Source organism: Trachurus japonicus, chromosome 3 (assembly GCF_045865225.1).
Source record: "Trachurus japonicus isolate A0001 chromosome 3, Traja_1.0".
In the NCBI taxonomy this organism is placed as follows: Eukaryota; Metazoa; Chordata; class Actinopteri; order Carangiformes; family Carangidae; genus Trachurus; species Trachurus japonicus.
In genome coordinates, this window is record NC_140909.1 from 31,777,942 (window position 1) to 31,800,774 (window position 22,833).

The following is a 22,833-nucleotide window of genomic DNA, read 5'->3' on the forward strand; positions in this document are numbered from 1 at the left end:
AGTGTTAATTGTTCCCACACTTTATGTGGTAATAATTACAGCGTGGTTTAACAGTGCCGCTGATTATGTTCACATTCATTTGTCTCCGCTGTGACTAATAACCCTTGCAATGACTCTGACCAGTCATAAACAGCTTATAGCTTCGGTTATAGAGAAACTGTATTATTCATCATGCTGCCAGTCAAAATGAGCCGGGTTACAGGTCGTAAACAAAAAAAAAGCGTCAGCGGGAAACGTAACCGACGGACAAAATAAGCAGGAGCTCATTAGTCTGTTTAAATGTCTCTGAGAGCTCGATCCAATTTGCTACTGCTCACTTTGAAAATACAAACACGTTGGCGTTAAAGATTAGTCTGGACTCCTGCTGGAGCTGGATCCACAGCTGAAAACAAGAAGCTGTGTTGTGTGAGATACAGTTACAGTATTAAGTTATATTTCTATATTTTTTCATATGCAACCATTTTTTTAATCAACTGCTTCTTCTTCCTGTGTTTTCTTTGCTGTGGAACTACTGAGGTGCCACGGGCAACATTTTCCTTTAGTTTTATTTTTAACCACTGTGGTGCAGCAGTAGCAGAATCATGCCATGTGGAGTCACACAAAGTGACACATATGGGACATGGTCTACTTTCACGAATGAACCCGAGCACACAGCTGACTTATCTCTCGGCCTCAGCCGGCGTTTAAGCATGTGAAGCTGCTCGGCCTGGACAGCAGTGGATGCAAACCGTTTCCCATACACTGGGAACACAAGTGCGTAGGCTCGTGCTCTGCTTTCCATTTATTCTTTAATGCTGTGAATGCCCGCCCACTATCTCACTGAGATTTTCAAGATGAAAGCTTCTGCTTCTTCTGCTCCTTATTCGGTGAAGCTCGGTGAAACTGAACAAATACACAGAGTTATTTACTGTGCTTAACACAGTGTCTGTGCATAATTTCAGTGCATAATACTGGAATACTGGAAGTTCCACCTAGCTTAAGTACAACTGTTATGGCAGGTAATAAAAGACATTTTTGCTTATTTGGGAAAAAAGTGTTCTCTGAGACTGAAAACAGAGACTTGGTGGTTAAAAGTATCAACAAAGTATGGCATGGGCAACAATTTGCTGTAACATAAATATCTTTGGGTGTTGAAATGTTGGTCTGACTCAACAGGTGATCCCAGACTTCACTCTGATGTTCTCTGTACCCGTTTGGTTTCCAAATAATTAATTGTTAAGGCAATTATCAGTTTTTTAATCAGGGAATCAGTGTTCAGTTGTAGTTTGTACTCGAGGTGTGTCACATCCTTATGGTAATAAATCATCAAACACTGCCACATTGACTGGTTTAGAGTATTCTAACATTGGTTTTGCAGAGAACTAAGGCACTGACTGTCCTTATTAGTGCAGGTAACCAAGCCTGGTTTACTCTGCTTGTCTCAGGTAACACCATGTGTGTATATCATAAAAGTAGAGGATGTGTTGTCAGAAGTGTACCACAAAGCGATGCAAATGTGAGGAGGAATCATACCTGTTCTCCATTCTTGTGAAAGAGTGTCAAGGTCATAATTGATTGCATCCTCTGTCCAGCATGGTCCACTCAGTCTTTCAGATTCTCCTCTGCCTCAGACTAATGCCATGACAGACACTAAATGATGACAGATGCTGTAAACGTCAGGCCCACCTTTGCTCACTCAGCCGTCTCTGAAATGAATGCCAGAGGGAGACATTATTTGTTTTAATTTAGGTGGACTACCACCAAAAGTTTTTAATCATCACAATTACTGCTCTGTTCAACATATAGTCTAATACAGCCAGCTTGGAGAGTTCCCTCTCCATTCTGCGCTGAACATCAGCAAACATACAGTAACTAGCTCAAAATAACTGACATCCAATCAGCTTAACATTAGCTTGTATCAACTCTCTGTTTATTGGACTGAAGACATAGAATTCAGTAATTATGTGTCGATGGAGTGGGCAGGAGAAATGCACCAACCAGTTGTAATTTTCACCCACATACAGTACAACATGAAAAATAATAATTCATTTCTAAATGGATGTATGTCTTAACGTAACATACCCAATTAATCAATGCTGGTACAAATGGAAGATATCAAAGATTAAGACACGGCCTGGTGACATGTGGTCCAGCTGTGGACACAAGATTTGATGGCATGTTATGATGGCATGGTTTTATAAGTAGATACATGTGCAAATCATGACATTAAGAGAGAGAGAGAGGAACATCCAGCCTTAACATACAGGATGCCGTAATGACCCTAAAAGCAGAGTGGTCGACAGCATCAGGATGTACAAGATGTCACCAAAACCTAAGACAGATTTAAAAAAAAAAAATAGTGTTGGTGCTGCAAACAGATAACACCTTTGCTTTGGTCCCCTGGGTTCAACAGAAGCACAACCATGAGCAGCTGAGTAAATTCAGATTTAATTGTTTTTTCAGAGGAGAATGTGACAGTGAAACAAACAGCATAAACTGTGCCACAGAGTGTTTACTAATTACACATGCTGCTGATCCAATGTTGGCTGTTAGTCTGCAAAGACCGGCTCCTGGTTCTGAGTCGCCGGCTGGACAAAACGGTTATATTGTTTAGTGACAGGGCTGCCAGTGTCTTCTATATTCCCGCATGGTTTATGAATGTAAGGTTATTTGACCTAACATGTAACCCTTGAATATGAAGGCATGTCATCCCCTCGCTAAGCACTTAATTTATTCTTCACCCCTCATTGCCCTTGCCTCCATGTACTCGAAGTGAAAGGAAAGATAACCGCCCTGTGACAGCTCCTTCATGTTCCTGGGGTGGAGGAAGAGCCAACAACATCTCTCCTGCTAAATATAGAATCTCCTGATGAAGCGGTTGCATGCTTATAAAGCTGCTGCTGCTGCTGCTGCTGCTGCTCTGGCATTCGAATTCACCTCTTACACTGTGTGATGCTGCGTGCATACTGTCATGCAGTATGAGCCTCCCCTCCCTCTTGCAGAAATGCTGCAATGCGTCTCCCTCAGCCAAGACTGGGTCAGTGTAACTCGGCTAGCAGCAAAAACAGCTAGAGAGCCGTCCCCATAGCAACAGCCAATGAGGCTTTTGGCTTTAGGATCTTTTTTTTTTCTTGCGCTATTGTGTGATTATTTGAAAAGAGTGTGTTTTCGGGATTAAACTCGTTGGGGGCTTTAGTCAGTGTCAGTGGAGACAGAAGGTGGCCAGAGAGCGATAGAGAAGCTGGGCGGGGTTGGACACTGCACAGCCATGTGCATGTGCAAGGTGTTTGATTGCTGGTAGCTGACTGTCCTATCAAACACTGTTTTTATACTTGCAAACAGTTCTTCAAATTCAACTCAGTCAATTTTCATTTATGGAAAATGCTCTGCTGTGTTAAAAACAGCTGCAGCTGTTGCATGCATTACAGATAGTTTAGCCATTCGAGTGGTGTTGGGCTGCTTGATAAAATCCATACGTTCCTCAGTTTTCCCTTTCATAGTCGGTAGTGGTCATGTATTGTCTAATTTTAGTCAACTCATGGGTTGTCCATGTTGATTACATCAGTATTGCCTAGATTGTTTTCATAGGAAGAACTGCACTAAAGGAATTGATCACAAATATTTTGTCTGTTATCAGTTTGACCAGTACTTTGGGTTGTGACATTCCCATCAGCTTCAACTGTAACTTTCTCTTAGTTGCTAATTAGGCAAATGTTAGGACCCTACATAAAAATAATATGGTGAACATGGTCAATGGCAAAAAACAACAACAAACAAAGTCACTATCATCATTGTGAGCATGTTATAGCATGCTGGTGTTAGCACAAGGCCCATTCAGTCTCATAGGTGCATTCCCTCACTCTTAATGACGTACTTGTCCTTTCCAGTTCATGATACTCTCTGCACACCAAAATGTGGCATGATGTCCGACAGGTAATCTAGCTTGTAAACAAGGACTCTTGTTCACATGATGTCAGTACAGTCTTTGATTCTGACCAAAACTTGATGCTGATGGTCTCAGTCTATCAACAGAAACGTTAAAGATCCAGCATGAGCTCCAGCTCTGTGACATTGTCATTTGCTTTCCATCCCTTTCTGGTCACCTTGCTGTAGCTAAAGTTTTTTTGTTTGTTTTTGTCTCCGTTTCCCAAAGGCCAACGGATTCTCCAGTATCAGAGTGATGTCCTTGAGACAGTGGTGTTGGTGAACCCATCGGAAGAGACCGCTGTTTCAGAGGTGAGTCACTCTCAGACAACACAACTGCAGGGTGATGGAAATTGTTCTGTTTTTCTTATTTAAAATCATGCTGAGGAGTTTTGGCCCTAATTGTTTAGACTGCACAACACTTGAATTCACTGATGAGGAATGGAACAGCTCCTGCTGTTCACCACTTAGCCCCAGTGGGCAGTCCAGGCCTCTCCTGATGATTAAAAGGAAAATGCTTTGTCACCCTCAGCTTAACTCTACATAAGTATAGGTACATGGAAAGGCAGTTGGATTTTACATGTGTGTCTGAATTTTTCTGTAAGATGGTTGTGGACATCACTTTTGGCTATAAAGTCATACTGATATCATTTGCAAAGAAAATAACACCTTTCACCTCCCTGGAAAATTTTAGACTGTTGGTTTTATATTTGGTGTATGAGTAGCTCTTCAGAATTAATCTAAACTAATCTTTCTAGAACTAATCTTTCATCTTATACCCTTTATCATATACAGGAGTTGTTAACACTGTTGACTAAATGACACTGATTATGGGATAAACTAAGCATCTCTCAATTGCAATAACACTGAAATTATTGTAGAAAACAATTTATGAGAGAAAATCTAGGCCAACTTCACCTGCATTATTTGAAATATTGGTTCTCATGTTGATATTATAAAGCATTAATGTTTGAAATTGTCATTCTATCTTTGTAGATTCGGTCTCTGATCACTGACCTTGCTGGGAATAAGCTGCTGATACTGAGTGGCCAGAGCTCTGAGCAAGGAGGTGACATCCTACTACAAGGTGGAGCGTTCACATGGCAACACTTTTCTGAAATTATCTCCAACCCTCAAGTGAGCAGAACTCACTTTCTCTCTAAGTGCTTTGTTACAGTGGATGTGTATGGATCACAGCACATTCATTTTAAAGTGCTGCCTCACCTTTTCCTCTTTTACTGCATTCCCAGATAACTGAAGTCCTCTCCAGAGCCTCTCCAGAGCAGCCGTCCAGGCTTACAGTTTTCTGTCAGGGAGAGGGGGGCTGGAGCTCCCTAGGCCAAAGCCAGGAGCAGCAGCCACGTCAAAATCTTCTGGAATACCGTTTGAACCCTGAACCTCACCTGCCAGACATGGACGGAGTCACAGAGTTCACCGAGTATGTCTCAGAGACAGTGGATGTGCCATCACCCTTTGATCTTCTGGAGCCCCCAACCTCTGGAGGTTTTCTGAAGCTGTCCAAACCCTGCTGCTACATCTTCCCTGGAGGTAGGGGAGACTCTGCTTTGTTTGCTGTCAATGGCTTCAACATTCTGGTGGACGGGGGGTCTGATAGGAAGGCATGCTTTTGGAAGCTCGTTCGCCACCTGGACAGGATCGACTCTGTTCTGCTTACCCATATTGGGGCTGATAACCTTCCTGGTATCAATGGGTTGTTCCAGAGAAAGATTGCTGAGCAAGAGGAAGAGCGTAACCAAGGATCTGGCTCCAGCAGCAACGGCGACTGGATGAAGAACCTGATCTCTCCTGAGCTTGGGATTGTGTTCTTCAACGTCCCTGAGAAGCTTCGGACGCCAGAGTCCACACTGAAAGTGAAGCGAAGCATTGAGGAAGCATCTCTTACATTGCAGTACCTCAACAAGCTTGGGATCACTCCAGAGCCTCTTCACAGGGTAGTTAGCAATACCATTGAACCTATCACATTGTTCCACAAACTCGGTGTGGGAAAGTTAGACATGTATGTCTTAAACCCTGTTAAAGAAAGCAAAGAGATGCAGTTTCTAATGCAGAAATGGGCTGGAAACAGCAAAGCCAAGACTGGCATTACAATGCCTAATGGAAAAGAAGGAGAAATATCTGTTCCCTATTTGACATCAGTGACTGCTCTCATTGTTTGGATTCCTCATCGACCTTCAGAAAAGATAGTCAGGGTGCTGTTCCCTGGAAATGCACCCCAGAATAAAATCTTCGAGGGCCTTGAAAAACTGAAACACCTGGACTATCTGCGATACCCAGTGGCTACCCAAAAAGACATATCATCTGGTGCACCACCTCCCATCATCAAACAGACTAAAATGAGATCAAGAACTGACAGCAAAGAGAGTCTCAAATCCTCCCCCAAACCACACTCTAAAACAACCAAGAAAGAAGCTGGTGGACAGGAGGAACAGTCCAAAAGTGACATCAATAAAGAAAATAAAGTCGAAAAGAAAGAAGTGAAAAAGCTCAAAAGTGAAAGTCTAAAAGCCACTAAACAACAGAAAAACAGTGAGGTGGCCCCTGTGGCAAATAAGACAGAGAAAAAGAAAATATCCAAGGAAAAAACTGTCAAGCAAGAAAAGGCATCCAAGATGGATGAAAAGAAAGACAAAGAGAAGAAAGAAATAAAGAAAGAGAAAATAAAGAAAGATGAAAACATAAGAAAAGAAGAAAAAAAAGAAAGCAAAGGTAAAGAGGATAAAAAGAAAGACTCAAGTAAACCTGAGCTGAGAAAAATCACCAAACCCGACCTGAAGCCACTTACTCCAGAGGTGAGAAAAACTCTGCACAAGGCCAAGACACAGGCTAAGCCGAAGGCTGACAAAAATAAAGCAGTCAAAGAGGCAGCAAATGAGAAAATGCCACTTCCAAAGAATATCTCTGAAGAGGTTGCAGCAGCAGCTCTGGCTGACAGGTCCATTGTATCCTCCCCTGAGGACCTTACTGAGGACTTTGAGGCTCTAAAACAAGAAGAGCTGTCCAAAGTCAAGCCTGAATCTATCCAGAATGATGTGTTATCTGGGCATTCAGCATATACAGATACCAAAGCTTCTTCCTTGGTTTCTCCTCTTGAAAAAGTTACATTCTCAGCCACTGAGATAAAATCTGCCTCACCACAATCTCCTTCCAAACAGGAAGAGGACAACATAGACAGGGGTGCAACAGAACAGGCTGCAGCAACTAAAAAGGATGTAGCTGATGGCTTTGACAAAAAGTATGAAGAAGAGAAAATGGAGAAATATGACAAATACCCTATGAAGGAAGACATAAAATACAGATCAAAGAAGAGCGACAGCTCAGAGGAGGAGGGCGATGTAATTGAAAAAGCCGAGCTAGAAGGAACAGAAGATGATGAGGTCCTGAAATACAAAACAGAGGAGATGAAAAAGGAAAAAAGTGGAAAAGAGTGGGACACCAAGCCAACTGAACCAAAACCTTCCACAGCCATTTCTGGGCAAGCTGTAGTAGCATCTGCCTCAGAGCAGTTCTCTTTCATCCAAGATGAGACCATTCCTGGGTACTCTGAGACTGAACAGACCATCTCTGATGAGGAAATCCATGAGGAAACAGAGGACAGGATCCCTCAGCTGCGCTATGATGTGGGAACCTATGACATCTCTGTTCCTGATGTGCCTGGTACCTTTGATTCCATGCATGGTATCAAAGAGATGAAAAGCTCCACTGTGTCTAATGTTGCAGATGTCAAACCCAAAGCATTCGTGGGAGGTCATGAGCCTGAGCTTGCACCTTATCCTGCCATCATTGCTGCTCCTCTTGCAGAGGAAGAGCACATCTCCTCAGCAACATCCATCACAGAATATGACAAACTGTCATCCTTTGCCACATCTGTAGCTGAAGACCAGTCGATTGCCTCAGTTACAGCACCTCAGACTGAGGAAGCTGGGAGACACTCTCTCCTGCTTGACACCATCAACAGTGTCCCCCTGCGTGCAGAGGTGGCACATGGGAAGGATTATCTCCACTCAGCAGGAACCATCTCACCCACCTCCTCTCTGGAAGATGACAAGTGTTTCAAGTCTCCTTCTTCTGATGAGTACCAACCCCAAATTCCTGAAATGGAGAGTGACACAAAGACCAAATTAGTCCACGAAGAAGAAGATGATGAGGAAGATGAAGATGAGGACCAGACCCCGAATGTTGACATCCCTCTGGGTAAACTCCAAGAGAGTTACGAACAAGCAGCCTCCAAAATGCTCCAGGAAAAGGAGAAATCTCCCTTCGACACCTTTTCACCCCCTCCCTTTTCTACTATGCAGCACACTCCCACACAGGCTGTCAAAGAAAACCAGGCTCTCTTTAGCCCAGAGGGATTTAAGTCTGGTGGTGATTTAAAGCCTCTTTCACCCCCTCCATCTTTCTCTCCCGGGTTAGAGTCGCACTCCAGGCAAGAGAGTGAGGAAAGATGTGTAAGTCCAGATGACAGCACTATGAGACTAGCCTCACCCACACAGTCTGTGCCTACAAGCAGTGGCTACTCTCCAACAGAAGATAAACCATTTAAGACAGAAGACAAAGAGGAAGAAGTGACCAATGCTAAAGCTGACCTCCAGAAAATGGAAAAATCTGTCACCATTTCAGATAATACCTCCTTCATTGGTCTACCAGGTGACAAGACAGCATTTGAAGCATCTGAAGTGTCTGAGGAATCTGAGGAAGACAACGAAGAAGAAGAAGAAGAAGAGGAAGAAGAAGAAGACTATTTTGCCAAAAAGGACTTACAGCCCACTGTTAAGGCCAAACTGATGGAGGCAAAAGAAGGTTGCTTTTTGGATGACGACTTCACCTTTGAGTCAAAATCTGCAATTAAAGAAACAGAAGTCAAGGGACCAGAGAAGACACAGGTGTCTTTTACCACAGAGGTGAAACCAACACCTCAAGTGATGTACTCAGATGAAGATGATGATGAGGATGAAGATGAAGATGAAAAAGATGTGGAGTTTGGCAGTGGAGCAGTGACGAAGCCCTTATCAACAGATCAAAGCGAAGTAGACACAAAAGATGACAGCACAGAGAAAACTGAAGCAGAAAAAAGTGTTCACTTTAGTCTTTCTAATTTCCCAGAGAAAGAGAGCAAAGAAAAGGCCTTGTATATCAGACAAGACACACCCTATGTACATGGCAAAACATTCTCTTATGGTGACGATTATGACAGCAAAACAAGCTCAGTGGACTCTGATTCATATCATCAAGAGTCCTTAGATAAGACGGAGAAGGACATTGCAAAGAGTGAAGTGGATCTGCAGAAACATGAGCCCCCCTCCCCAGGAAAAACCACGGACAAGATGTCAGAGAAAGAGGGATTTAGTACCTCTTATGGAAAAGAGTCTTCCACCCTGTCGTGGCTTGACTCCAAGACCACTTCTGCTACACCCCCATTTGAAAAAGAGGTCAAAGAAAAGGAGATACTTGAATACAGCACAGATAGCCGGTTCCCTTCAGTGTCTGACAGACCTGAAGCATTGTCCACTTCTTTATCAGACAAAGACACTCTCTCTTTCAAAGGACCAACTGACAGCACAAAGTCTCAGGCATACTCTTCACTGGCAGCTTTTGATGTGGACAAACCTGTTGCTACAAGCTTCAGCGAGAAAGGAGCGTGTTTGGAGGTTGACATGCGAAAACTGTCTGACAGACCTGAGGCATTGTCCACTTCTTTATCAGACAAAGAGCCTCTCTCTTTCAAAGGACCATCTGACAGCATTAAGTTTCAGGCATACTCTTCACTGGCAGCTTTTGATGTGGACAAACCTCCTGCTACAAGCTTCAGTGAGAAAGGAGCATGTTTGGAGATTGACATGAGAAAACTAACAGCAAGGGATGAGGAGGACTATGACGATGATGAAGTAGTTGATGAGGATGACGACGAAGAGGAGGAGGAGGAGGAAGAGGAGGAGGAGGAAGAAGAGGATGAGGGTGCTATTGATTCTGATATGGAGAAAGGTGCCAAAGATAAGTCTGAAAAAGAAGTAAAAAGTCCAATCAGCGAAATGTTTGGCTCAAATCGGCCTGAATTTATGGTTTCTATGGCTGGATATGGCTACAACAGTCAAGGGAAGCCTAGTACAAAAGAAAGCAGCTCCAGCTCACTAACAAAAGCAGTAGATGAACCGAAGATTGACTCTTCACCCTTCAGTGGAAAGCCAATGGATTTAGGGGCTACAGGTTTCTCTGGCTACTCCTCAGGGTTTGAATACTCATATGGAAGTGGTGAGAAAGACTCATTTTTATCACATCAAACCTCAGACACAGGGAAAGAGGATTTCACTATACAATCAGACAGTTATTACCAGAATGACAAAGCTGATCCTGATTTTGAGAAACAGAAGACACCAGACCTTCTGAGTAAGAAGTCACTGGACACAAGCTTTCAATACACAACCACAGCTGGCCCTGGGTACTCTTCCTCTTCAGCTTATAGCTACTCCTCCTCCACCTCAGGCTCACTCTCCACCAGCCGTCAGTTTGGAGAGGAACTGGAGACGCCTGCCTCTGCTGAGCCTCTCTTTGAGTACTCCTCCTTTAAAGAGGAACACTCGCTGGTCATGGACTCACCCTTCTCCAGCTCTGCTGGCGCCAAAGATGACTATCTGGAAGTGTCTGAAAAACAAATCACCACTACAACCACAGCTGAGTCCAGCTCAAGTTTAGCACGTTTCTCACCACTCAGTCCATTTGAAGAGGTCAAAGCATTCCCCTCACTCTCATCAACTGGTTTTGCTGAAGACAAGAAAGGGCATACAACCTCATTAGGTGCAATGACAGATAAAGGTCCACAATCTGACTGTTTCTATAAGCCTGAATGGTCTGAAGGGTCCAAACTGGACTCAGCCGTTGGGTTTGGGGCCTTAGCGGGACCATTCTCTCAAGCAGAACTCTCCAAGGACAAAGAGGCAGCCAGTGCTGCTCTGTTTGGTATCACTTCCTCACCACGCCCAGACATAGAAGGAAAGCATTACTTTGAGGAGAGTGACAGCAGTGAGGAGGAAGACGAGGAGGCTTACATGCGTGAGATGACTAAGAGATCACCTTCCAGTGGCTTGGCAGGTAGTCTCTCATTTTCTGACAAGCCTGTTGCTCCTGTTGCCACTGAGAAGACAGGTGGTGTACTCCCTGATGTTCTTGGCTCCTACATGCCCTCACCTCTCCAGGCCAGCAAGCCAGATACAGCCAACGGCCCCACAGAGGTCAGCGCAAGCTCGACCCTCCCTGCTGGAGCAGCAGCCAGTGGTACAGCTTCAGGCCCAGCCAAGGTAGAGTCCAGGGAGGGAGCAGCAGCTTACAGGGGCTCCTATGAGTGGGAGATACCAAAGCCCCAGATGGGGATGGTGCCTGGAGACTCCCCTCCTCATTATCGTCATGATGATGAATTTGAAGAGGAGTGTGAGATGGAGCCAGAGCACCCAGCCCGTCCACTTTCTCTCTCTTCAACGGACAAGCCCTTCCGTTCACCGTTCTATGCAGAAGAGTGCAGCCAAGGAGAGCAAGATGATGACGACGACAGTGACCAAGACTTTGCTGCTGATGCGGCCATGGGGGCCACCTCGTCTTATACCAGTCGCACATCTCCAGGATATTCTTCTTCTGAGTATAGACCGCGCAAAGAAGACCTCTCACCTTCCTTCATCAACCCCTCTATGCGGCACTTATCCAGCGATGAGGATGATGATGAACACAGAAGTGACCAATCGCAGGAGGGCGTGGACCATGAGCTATCAGTCAAGAGAAGGGCTCACAAACAACCTCATCATCACCACTCTCAGAGCAGAGATAGCAGCTTTGTGCACCAGGCTGGGGGCATGTCGGCAGGGCTGGGTCTGGCCACAGAGGACACACCCCCCACCTCCGTCAGTGAGTCTCTTGGTTCTCAGTCAGACTCCGATGCGCCTCCAGGCACTGAGGAATATCCCTCGGTCACCGGCGAAGGCAATATGGACTCAGATGAGGATGCAGAATACATGCCTGTTGATAAATTATCTGCCACAGGAGGAGGCAGTCACAACTCCTCCAGGAGAAGCCATGATCCTCCTCCTGCACCCATCATGGACCCCCACCCTCATCCCCCACGTCCAGATGTTTGCATGGTGGATCCCAACTCCTTGGAAAATGGCTCAATTAAAAAAGAGCCAAAAGCGAAGGGCCTGAAGAAAGCCTCAGGGAAAACAAAGTCATCATCCCCAGCTAGGCGCAAAAGATCTCCCATGCCTATCAAGCAGACATCGTCTCCTCGCAGTGCCTCACTGAAGAAAAAGGAGGCAGACAAGAGCTCACGTATGTCTCGTCTGTCAGATGGACAAGGCTCCAAAGACGATGATATTTCCCGGTCAAGCTACAACCCTGGGAAAGGGCTGACTAATGGTGTCAAGAGCAGTTCAGGTAAGAGGAATATACTAAAATCAAGGCTTTGCAGATACCAGTTAACACTACAAAAGAGATTTGTAAGATGAATATCTTTGCATGTGGTGACAGTCTCCTCGTCCCCCCTTCAGGTTCACAGAAGTCTGGCTCTGCAGCTGCTCCAGGCCTCCCTATTTATGTGGACCTGGCCTACATTCCTAATCACTGTAGTGCCAAGAACGTGGACCAAGAGTTTTTCAAGCGCATTCGCTCTGCATACTACGTGGTAAGCGGAAATGATGCAGCAAGCGGTGAGCCAAGCCGAGGAGTCCTTGATGCACTGTTGGATGGGAAAGCTCAGTGGGGATCAAACCTGCAGGTAATTTTTCCAGATCTACTTAACCTCAACACAAAGGTTAATTTGTATATTATTGTACATTTCATTGTAAAATAATCACATTTATGTGTATCTCCAGGTTTTAAATAGACTACTTTTACATGGCAAAAGTTGCAAAAATGTGAAGTGATTAAAGGTTTCATCTTTTATTTGCTTTTTTATCTCTGGTCACACATAAAGAGCACAATTTATTTTGAGCTGCTGCTCCAAAATATCAAACACAATGACTTTCTCTCACACACTGCCCCATGCCAAGCTGACTTATTCAGCTCACTCACTTTTCCTACAAATCATGTTACTCATGTACCATAAAGTAAAGAGTTGCTATAGCTGTTCTCACAGACATCAACAGACTCAAGTGCAAACTTAGAGGAGAATTCCGGTCATTTTTGACCCCTAAATCGTTGTCCTGATGGTCACCCAGTGTTGGGGGGAGCAAAAAACGTGACTAAAATTGATGCAGGCAAACCAGAGTTACACCATGGCTAGATGGCGCTAACGATAGCGACAACGCTAAACGATGGGGGCAATATTTTCAACCACAACAAACACTCAAAAAACAATCAAATATCTATGGTACATGACTGGAATCCGGTAACACTTTACGTATTTATAAGATTGACATAAAACTAACCATGACATGACATCTGTCATAAATATCAATGAATACTTATGACAGCTATCGTTAAGTGCCATTCGGTAAGTTATGTCACTTTTGATGCAAAGTTGACATTATTTGAGATGTCCTTGTTATGAGAACTTGACATAATTTTTAAAGTTTGGCAATTAGGTCTGCTATGACAGTTTAAATTGTCTTTATGTCAAGTTGTCAGAACAAAAACATCTCAAACAATGTCAACTTTGCATTAAAAGTGACATAACTTACCGAATGACACTTACCGACAGATGTCATAAGTATTCATTGATGTTTATGACAGCTGTTATGTCATGACAGTGTTATGTCAATCTTATGAATACCTATTCAAGTAAAGTGTTACCAATCCTTATGACACACCACTGAACGCAGATAATAAACAGTGGTAAAAAATAAACGGTCGGAGATATTTTGGACATTACCACTGCACTGTTTGGCCGTTTATTTTAAAAGCAGACCTGACACTAGACAGTTGTGAATCAGATAGCTACATTGCCTGATTCAAGATAGTCAGGACAAGCAGGCAAAACAAGCTATTAAGCCCAAGAGACATTGGGTTCACTAAATCTAAAATATACTTGTGCATTATAATTATAAATACCTGGACAGATGTTTAGGCTGTGCTGTGTTTCCATCAGAACAACAAGCCCCCTTCCTCTGAACCAAGTGGGCAAAGTCTTGTATTTGCAGTTTCCCCCAGGGATGTAGGTAGATGTGAGAATTACTTTCCTGTCAAGGTCTGAGTGAAAAATGATACCCCTGATTACTTCTGATTTACTTGTATTGAACAGTAGAATCTGAACTACTGCAGACCAACTTTTCCAAATGAAAAATGTGAAACAATCTTATCAGTTATAGCACAGGGTTCCAGACTGCCCCTAAATGGGGAGGGGGGGGGGGGGGTTGCCCCTAAAATTTGAGAGTGTGCAAGTACATTTTTCATCTACTTGCTGTCTTGAAATGGTTTTCTCCCTGTAGTCATTTCTCCTGTTTATATTGACCATTAAAAGATAAGAGAAGTGATGGGGAACAAATACCACAGTTGACGTTAACTGAAGCTTATGTGACACCTCAGCTGACTTAGACAGGATAGGCTTTTGTTTGCTATTGTACTAAAATGACTATAGACAATATTCCTCTGGGTGTTTTAAACTCTCACTGGTGACGTCTTATATTGGCCTTGAATAGCTTCACAAACTTCCACCTTCCCTGCACTCCCTCACACTCCCTGATCTCTTCTCTCCCTCTCAGGTGACGCTGATCCCAACCCACGACACAGAGGTGACCCGCGACTGGTACCAGCAGACACATGAGAGGCAGCAGGAGCTCAACATCATGGTCCTGGCCTCCAGCAGCACCGTCGTCATGCAGGACGAGTCTTTCCCTGCCTGCAAGATTGAGTTTTAAGATCCTTGTTTCCTCCTTCCTCCACCTGGTCTCCCCCAGTGTAGATCTGTTTTTAATTGCTCTTCTCTATAGCCTGATATACAAACCTGTCCTTGCTTTCTGCAACCCTTTTGGCAGAAAGCAAAGACAGGTCTGGGTAACTGTCTATTTTTTCTAGATTTTTATTCATTTATAAGCTTATTGTGGCTATCACCATTTGTATTACAAAGGTAATTTTCTGACAACTGTTTTTCCTCCACTACATTATAATTGTAATTATTATTATAGTTCAGTCACATAAAAGGAAGAACAGTTTCCGTCTTTTATCTTTTTCTCAGCCCCTCTGAACAAAACAATAGTGTCTTTGTTAATTAGCCAAGACAACATTCCCATTGTATTGCAACTAAGAACAAAAAAAAAACAGAAAAGAGATGAGAAGAAGCATGATTTGTAAATTGTCATTTGATGCTTGATTGCTCATCTTCTAATTGGCTTAAATCGAAGCACAAGTTGGCACACCTTAAAGCAAAGTACAAAATGATTTTGCTCCACTGTATCCAATGAGAATCAAGCCTGTCATGCCACAGCTGATCAATTGCAAACATTTTTCTGGTAGAAAATTGTTGACTGTGATCAGTTTCACTTTATTTTCCTCTAGTTTCCCTTTCTGTCTCTCTTCTAAAACAACAGTCCCAGTGGTGAACTTTGTGCCTCCTACTGACATAGTGAGATAGACAAGTAGATCCCTCTCAATGTCTTTCAAGTATATTTGCTGTGGCATAGGGACGACCGTATTGTAGTGAAATATGATACCGTATTTCTACAGTTCTTTCAAAGTGAAAATCAATCGTTAAGAGTCCGAATTTCTCAGTAGCTGTTATTTCTTACAGTGAATTTGATGAATAAGTTCTCTCTATAATTGTTTCTGTAGTCTTTGATGTATTTTTCAGTGTATTTCCAGTCGGCATATCGTGGCAGGGGATCATTAGGAGAGATGTAGGCAGATCATCATCCTGCTCTCTGGATTCTACCTGTTTTTAATCTTTACCAACAGAACAATCTGTGTCCAACGCTCATTAGTAAAACAAAAGTAGAAAACCTCATATACCGTAAGTCGTTGTGTCTAAAAGGTCTTTATACAAAAGCTGTGTTAAAGAACGAAGAATGTATTCCACCTCAACAATAGGAACATGTGGTTGCGAAGAGAGATTGTGCTTGCCTGGTGTAAGAGGATGTGGGCTGGTTCGATTGGTGGTTAGACTGTCACCCACATGTGCCTTTCTGTCCTGCTGCGCTAAGAGGGAAAAGAAAATTGTGTTTGTTGTAAAAATGTAAGGTGTGCGGTACATTCATGGCTCCGTGGCAGAGGCTCAGTCCAGCTGGTTTCCTCTGTTGTTGTTGTTGTGAGGTTTTAGGGCACAAAAGGTCGGGGGTTGTACATATTGAGCGTAAAATGGCACTTTTCAAAACACCAACTCAGTATTTCAGCCGTTGTGTTTTAGATTTCCCAGAGCTGCCACTCGAAGAAGCACAAAGAGAAACCAGTGTGTGAAACCTAAAGCAGTTTTTGCCATTCATAAAATTTCGAAAACATAAAATGTGTAATTACAGTATTTGCACTGAAACCTGTGCTATTATTTTTTTCTAATTTATTTTAATTATTGTGATAAACATTGAGTTTGCAAGTTTCTTTTTAGCCACAATCACCTCAACGTGCATCATGTTTTTAAAGTGTGTCGTTTAATCAGCTTTGGATATTTTTAAGTAACACTTTATTAACTTAATATTACACATAGATGTGTTTTAATTTGATATTGATGACTTTATATTTTCATAGGTTTTCAGTAACTTACTAGATTTTAACCAGGAACAAAACCAATTATCAAACAAATTCCAGGACCAACGAAGCTCATCCAGGTTGCCATTTTATGATCCACAAGAAAAATCCAGACATTCCTCTGGATATTTTATTTCCGCAACTAATTTAGAGATGCATGTAAAACAGATGCCTGAACATAAAGGCGATGACTCTTTACTAAAAGGAGCAGAGGGCTGCAGGGAGCGGAGCCCCAACCTCAGGGGCTCCAGCTGATTTGAATGTGAAGATGCAGATTACCTTTAAGTTCTCCGTGGAGGACTTTCATCTCCTGGTTGCCTTGGTTACTGTGCATCATGTGGTACATCTGACTCATCTGTCACACACACGCAGCAACACCCAAAATGTGGCCTGCTACGCATCCCAACTCTGCAGGGGGAGAACATTTTGTGTGCAGATTAAAACCAAAACAGTTTCTCCGTTTAAGCGACAGAAAACTGTTTTATAAACACAATGATTTGTGTCTGCAGATTCCAACGTCATCAGTGTGTGTGTGAGTCTGCCACACTGAGCTGAGACTGATGTTGAATGAAGGTTCCTAATTCCTGCTTAATCAAAAACATAATTAACATTAACAGCTTCTTTGATAAAACAGGGTTAACCCACCGTACTGCCCAGTCAGTCAATGACAGTGTAATCTGCATTCCTCTTAAATATTGCATCAATGTAAAGGCTAATAATAATAACAACACTATCAATACTCACAAAACCCAGACTGCCAGACGTGAGGGACCTGGGTCCCTCACGTCAATACATTTCTATCTGTAGAGGACTTATTATTCACACTTTTTTCCAGACAAAGCTTAATATACACACACACACACACACACACACACATGCAACACAAACTCACACACACACAACACGAACGCACACATAGCTGCTGCATTTTCGTATTGTGCAAAAAGAAAAAAGAAAAAAAAGAAAAAAAAAGAAAATATCTGTGGCATTCAGACTTGTCTGCCATTAAACATCATCATAGAGACTGTTGGTTTCCAGTGAGCCCTGCTTGTTTGTGCATGTGTACCTTTTGAATTCTCCTGTATTGTAATAGCTGAAGAAAAACTGACTTAACATAAAAATGCTATTTTAAAAGATGTATATTCAAGAAGCTAAGCTGTCTGGTCCTGAAGAGGCACATGTAACCTGGCCTGTGCTGTGCTGTAAAGAAAGCCTTGTGATAGTTTCTTTTTTCCTACTTTCTGCTTCATGGTTCTACTTTCATCTCCTGTTTTAAGTGCAATATTCTCTTTATCTCTCTTTAAATGCTTAAAGGTAAAATAGAAAACAGGTTTATTGTTAAAAAGGGGGGAAGTGTGGTGAAGACCAATAAAAACATCATTTACTGAAAGAAAAATGTCTCCCTCTTCTTGTCATTTTGTATCATTACATCACATGTACATTTTCATTCTCGCTGCTGTAAGTTTTTAGCTCCACATAGCTGTAGTGGTTTCTAGCAACTGGTTCCAGACCAGTGACGCCCTTTTACTGTAGCTGATAACCATCTGCAGTGACACAAACCATCCTCAGTTTGTCTATGTATGACCAGAGGAGGTGTTTGTTCTGTAGAGGCTTACAAGCTAACGTTCTTCCTTAATGATTGCCTTTGATCCATCCTGTAGTTGATACTTCACTCAAAAGTGTAAACCTAATGGCGAGGTACATTTTTTGGGCATCATGACTTTCTGTACCCAAAGATATAACAATTCATTGAATGGTATAATATCACTACAATCTGGGGGAACCTGACTACTGCATGCGAGCAGCCCAGATAGGGAGTTACTGCAGACAAGAAGCCAACACGCATGCTAACAGCTTTCAATATTTTGTTGGTATCCATCTACTGAAAAATGTCTACCTGGCCGTTGATTATTATTGCATTAGTATTAGTAATAATATCGTTATATCTAAACAATTGATGTGTGTGATCACTTTTGTGTCCCCCCCAGTCCGGACATCGGATCTGCACCCCTGAAGAGGGCCAATGACAGGAGGGGAGGGACTTTTTCAAAATAAATAACTTAGTATTTGATAGCACATTTTAGTATGAAAGTAGAATTAAAAATGATCCGTAGCCTACTGCTCCTGCACATATTTCCTTACATCTGTATAACAGTTACTGGTGGTCAGATTGCACATTCAGATGTCCCATTCATCATGAACTCATAAAATCTCACCTTTCCCCCCACAGCTCAGCCTGAGCATCACTCTCTGTGCACAGCACTGACCTTCACAGTGACAGCACACACACTGTGATACTGCTGACTCCAGGTGTCTGGACCCATTTACCTCTGACAGATTTACTCAGCAGAAAACACCGTCCTGACTAATTTACCTGCTGCGGTCTGAGCATCATCAGGGAGAAATACACCCCGTTTGACTCCCGTAAACGCGCCGGTTCCCTGCCTCTTCTTCACATGTAACCCTTTGGCTGTGTTTTTATGTTTGTTTTATTAGATCTTTCAAGACAGACATTTCTCCCCCTAGGATTTGTGATGCTTGGTACAGCTTTAGAGCTCACACACAGCCAGCACAGGTGAGAAGAAAGCATTGTCTTATATACGTAGTTCTATTATATATCAGTCATATGTGAGAGGCACATAGTCAGGAGAGAGTGGCTGCCGTCTGTATTAGATTACTAACACCTATGAGCTGTTTTCAAAGGGTCACTCAAATTACAAGAGGATATTTTATCAGCTGGTGGTATCTAGTCATATGGTAAACAGTAGTGTTGGTTTGTTCTGTCCAGGTTTTGAGATCCATTTCTGAAAGTATCAACTTGACACATACAGTAATGGAGAAAAAAAAAATCCTTATACACGGTTGCCCATAAAGTTGGAATGAAATGTTTTAATTTGTACCTCTTCTCATGAAATGATTGTGACAATGTCATTTATTCTTGTTAGTGTTGGGTGTATATCTTCTCAAAACTTTATTGATCAATCACTTCCAAACATATCGCTGCGAAAAGTAAAAAATTAAACCACAATTAACCTTTATAATAATAATAAAAAGAGGAATGTGCCTGAAAACAAAATTCTTACAACTTTATGGGCAACCATATAGTATATATATATATATATATATATATATTGGAGCGATATATATATATATATATATATATATATATATATATAACCTAAGTCCTAATATACAAATAGAAGAGAGATCTGAATTCGATCCAATACAGTAAAATTTAAAAGTGCAGTTCTAGTAAATTAAGGTGTAACATTCATATACCCACTCCCTGTAAATCCCGTCTTTGCTGTCCTCTGCTGGCTGAAGCATCTCACGTTGTTACGGTGATGTACAGGTGTGCTCCACGACACTGTGACATCACTTGGTGGGTGTACCATTAAACCTTTGGAGAGGTAAACGGTGCAATGACATGAATTACAGCTGTTGTGGGATCAATACAAACCTTTAACAATCAATGAGTGTTTTCAGCACCAGCATTTGGACAAATAAAACCAACACTTCCAGAGACGAGATTTAATTAAGGTGAGGTGACACTTTACATAAACAACACGACAGAATGAGCCCAAGAAGACGACACACAATAAGACTGGTGTCATGTTTTTATCTGTACACACAGACAGGACAACAGGTCAGAGTTTCACCAACTCACAGTTGTGTTTTGCACCTCTACAATGCATCGCAACGTAACACAATGTAACATGAAATCCCACTGATTACACACAGAATTGCACATCAGTGTACTCATCTACCTGAATTGTTTTTCAAGCATGTGTGTACCCCCCTCCCTATACAGACACATACACACCTGCTACATTAATGCTTGCCACAATAAAAGTACACTGAATGTAAAATGTCCCTCCCGTTTGTTCAGTGATAAAATGAGATTAGCTTTCAGATTTCTCCCACATCTTGAGGTGATTTTACAAAAAAATATACATTAGCTATGGTACAATTAAATATCTAATGTGTGGCTATTAAAAATACCAGACATTTCTTTTCAAGATGCAATTTCAAAATAAATATTTTCTCTATTTTTTTCCTATTGATTATATTAAATCTTCAATGAGGCTTAAGGACTTTGGCAGTAAGCAGTGCACACACGGTTTGACCTGGAGATTACTTACATTTTAAACTTGAACATTTTAACGGCAGCAATTAAGATTTAGCTGCTGTTATTCTTTTAGCATTCATTTTCTTAAATCACCAATGCAGGTACTGAACATGTAGCGCCACAGAAGCTCAGCGCAGGATAGACTCCGGCACATGATCGAGAACAGAGGAGCCGCTGATTGTATTTTCTGTTCCTCTGTTGTGCGCTGCGAGTCAGATCCTGTGCTTCGCATAAAAAGTGGCGGGTCTTTACATCACTATATCCTGTAAGAAACATTGAAACCAGGAAAGCTTTTGCTTATAGCGATGATAAGGTGCCGCTATCCCGGTGCCAGAAAACATGCCCCGATACCCGTCACTTCATTGTGACAGATGATATGAATATTGGTAATACAAAGGCGGACAAAGAGTAAGGGCTGAAGGCAAGACAGAGGAGGCAGACTGTACAATTAGTCAAAGTTCTATTAATCAATATCTTTAAGGTTGTAATGAATCAACTGATCATATGAAAACCCAAACAGAAACGTCACAAACTCCAACTATATAGCATCTTTTAGCTCTACTGGTTTCTCCACTGTGCACTACCTGACTTGAACAGACAATGTTAGTGATTAGCTGCTGAACTGCACCAAACATCCAGCAGCTAAATTATATTTTATTATTTATATTTCTTTATTATTATTATTTATATTATATTTCTCAGATGTATAGGTGGGATAACCAATTTAGAGGCAAAAGAAGAGTAAATATTGGACTTACATTCATCATGTGGACACAAACATCATTGCATGATATTTTTGTCCAGAGTCTGTTAAGGATTTCATAAGGTGGTAATAGTGTGAGGGCCGTGGGTCTCTCAGATTGTTTTGGAGATTTTCTGCCCCAAATATTGATTAATGCAGCTTTAAGGAAAGGGCTTGTGCAGCAGTGTGCAAGCGACAGTAACAAGAGAGCTGCTGAATTTAAACTTAACAACAAACCTTCACCTTACAACTAGAAGCTGGTTTCATCACAACAGACAGATGGACAGAACCAGTAGACCGTCAGAGGAGGCTCAGTGGTGCCACCGGTGTGTCACCAGTGTGCTATTTCAAAGGCAACAAACTGCACATACGGCACCATCATATGATTCTCCAACGCAGGGCCTAGAGTGAGGATCAGCTGCCTGTAATTACTCAACACATAGTCAACAAGCTGGAGGATGGGGAGGAGGGGGAGGAGGGCTGGTTGGCTGTAGCTCAGTACAATGCCTCACTGTCTGTGACAAGGAGGACAACAAGGATGATGGTGCCTGTGAAGTATTGCCAGGTATAACCACAGTAGTTTCTGACTGAGCTGTTCTGTAGTTTCCACCACATCGTCATCCTACGGCTCTGCTGTCTGAGTCCCTCCCACCTCCAGAGGCGTGTCAGGATGAGGAAGGCTTTCTGGACTGTCCATCCATAACTCTAAGGACTCCTGGGTATCGAAGAACTCGTCGGGTCCCTCGGGGGACTGGGGAGTCTGGGAGCTGGAGCCGGCCTCGCTGCTGCTCTCTCTGAGCTCCAGCAGCACGGGCAGAGAGCCGGGGAGGCAGTAGCCCTCCATCCGACCCAGAGCCAGCTCGGCTAACGCAGAACAGGGCGGCCTCAGACCGGGATCTGAAATGGGAAGATCCACGACAGCAGAGGCGACTTCTGGCCCCTCCTGCATGTGTTCAGGGTTATCAAGCGGGGGGCCAGTGACGTCGTCTTCCTCTGGTGAGTTGTTTGGAGTCAGAGGGACTTCAGTGGGGTTGGAAACGGGGCAAGCTGGATCCAGGCCTTGTGACCCGAGGGCAGACGATGGCTGAGTGGAAATGTTTTGGGAGGAGTGAGTTTCTTCACTGCTTTGAGGGGTGAGGGAGATCTTGTCGCTGAAACTGAAGCGTGGGGAAGTGTCGGCTGTAGTGGGGGACGACGGCCCAGCGCTGGACACTGTGCTGGATGGACCGCTGCTGTCTGCATACACAGAAAACAAACCCATTGGAGCGATGTAAGAGGACAGGAAAAGATAAATGAACAGTATAAAGAAGAAAAGAAAAGGAGTGTGTTACTTCTGCTACAGTATGGACAGCAGGAACAGACTAAACTGTGAGCTCATTTTGAAACGAGC

At 42.8% G+C, this 22,833-nt stretch overlaps 2 protein-coding genes across 8 annotated transcripts in view; one reads left to right on the forward strand and one right to left on the reverse strand.

The window, feature by feature from the left end:
- map1aa (microtubule-associated protein 1Aa) overlaps positions 1 to 15,163 on the forward strand; it is a 49,111-nt gene extending 33,948 nt beyond the window's left edge. For 2 of the 3 annotated variants that reach the window (XM_085770339.1, XM_085770355.1), the window contains 5 exons: positions 4,133 to 4,215; positions 4,900 to 5,040; positions 5,154 to 12,336; positions 12,450 to 12,676; positions 14,601 to 15,163. In XM_085770339.1, the coding sequence (XP_085626465.1) occupies positions 4,133 to 4,215; positions 4,900 to 5,040; positions 5,154 to 12,336; positions 12,450 to 12,676; positions 14,601 to 14,756 (7,790 nt within the window). In that variant the 3' untranslated portion in view covers positions 14,757 to 15,163. The remainder of the gene's footprint in view (positions 1 to 4,132; positions 4,216 to 4,899; positions 5,041 to 5,153; positions 12,337 to 12,449; positions 12,677 to 14,600) is intronic. The other variant, XM_085770347.1, reaches the window with a different exon arrangement.
- Positions 15,164 to 20,187: 5,024 nt separating this feature from the next.
- The window catches only part of ppip5k1a (diphosphoinositol pentakisphosphate kinase 1a), a 30,798-nt gene continuing 28,152 nt past the window's right edge, over positions 20,188 to 22,833 (reverse strand). For all 5 annotated transcript variants that reach the window (XM_085770401.1, XM_085770386.1, XM_085770394.1 and 2 more), the window contains one exon: positions 20,188 to 22,679. In XM_085770401.1, coding sequence (XP_085626527.1) covers positions 22,066 to 22,679 — 614 coding nt within the window. In that variant the 3' untranslated portion in view covers positions 20,188 to 22,065. The remainder of the gene's footprint in view (positions 22,680 to 22,833) is intronic.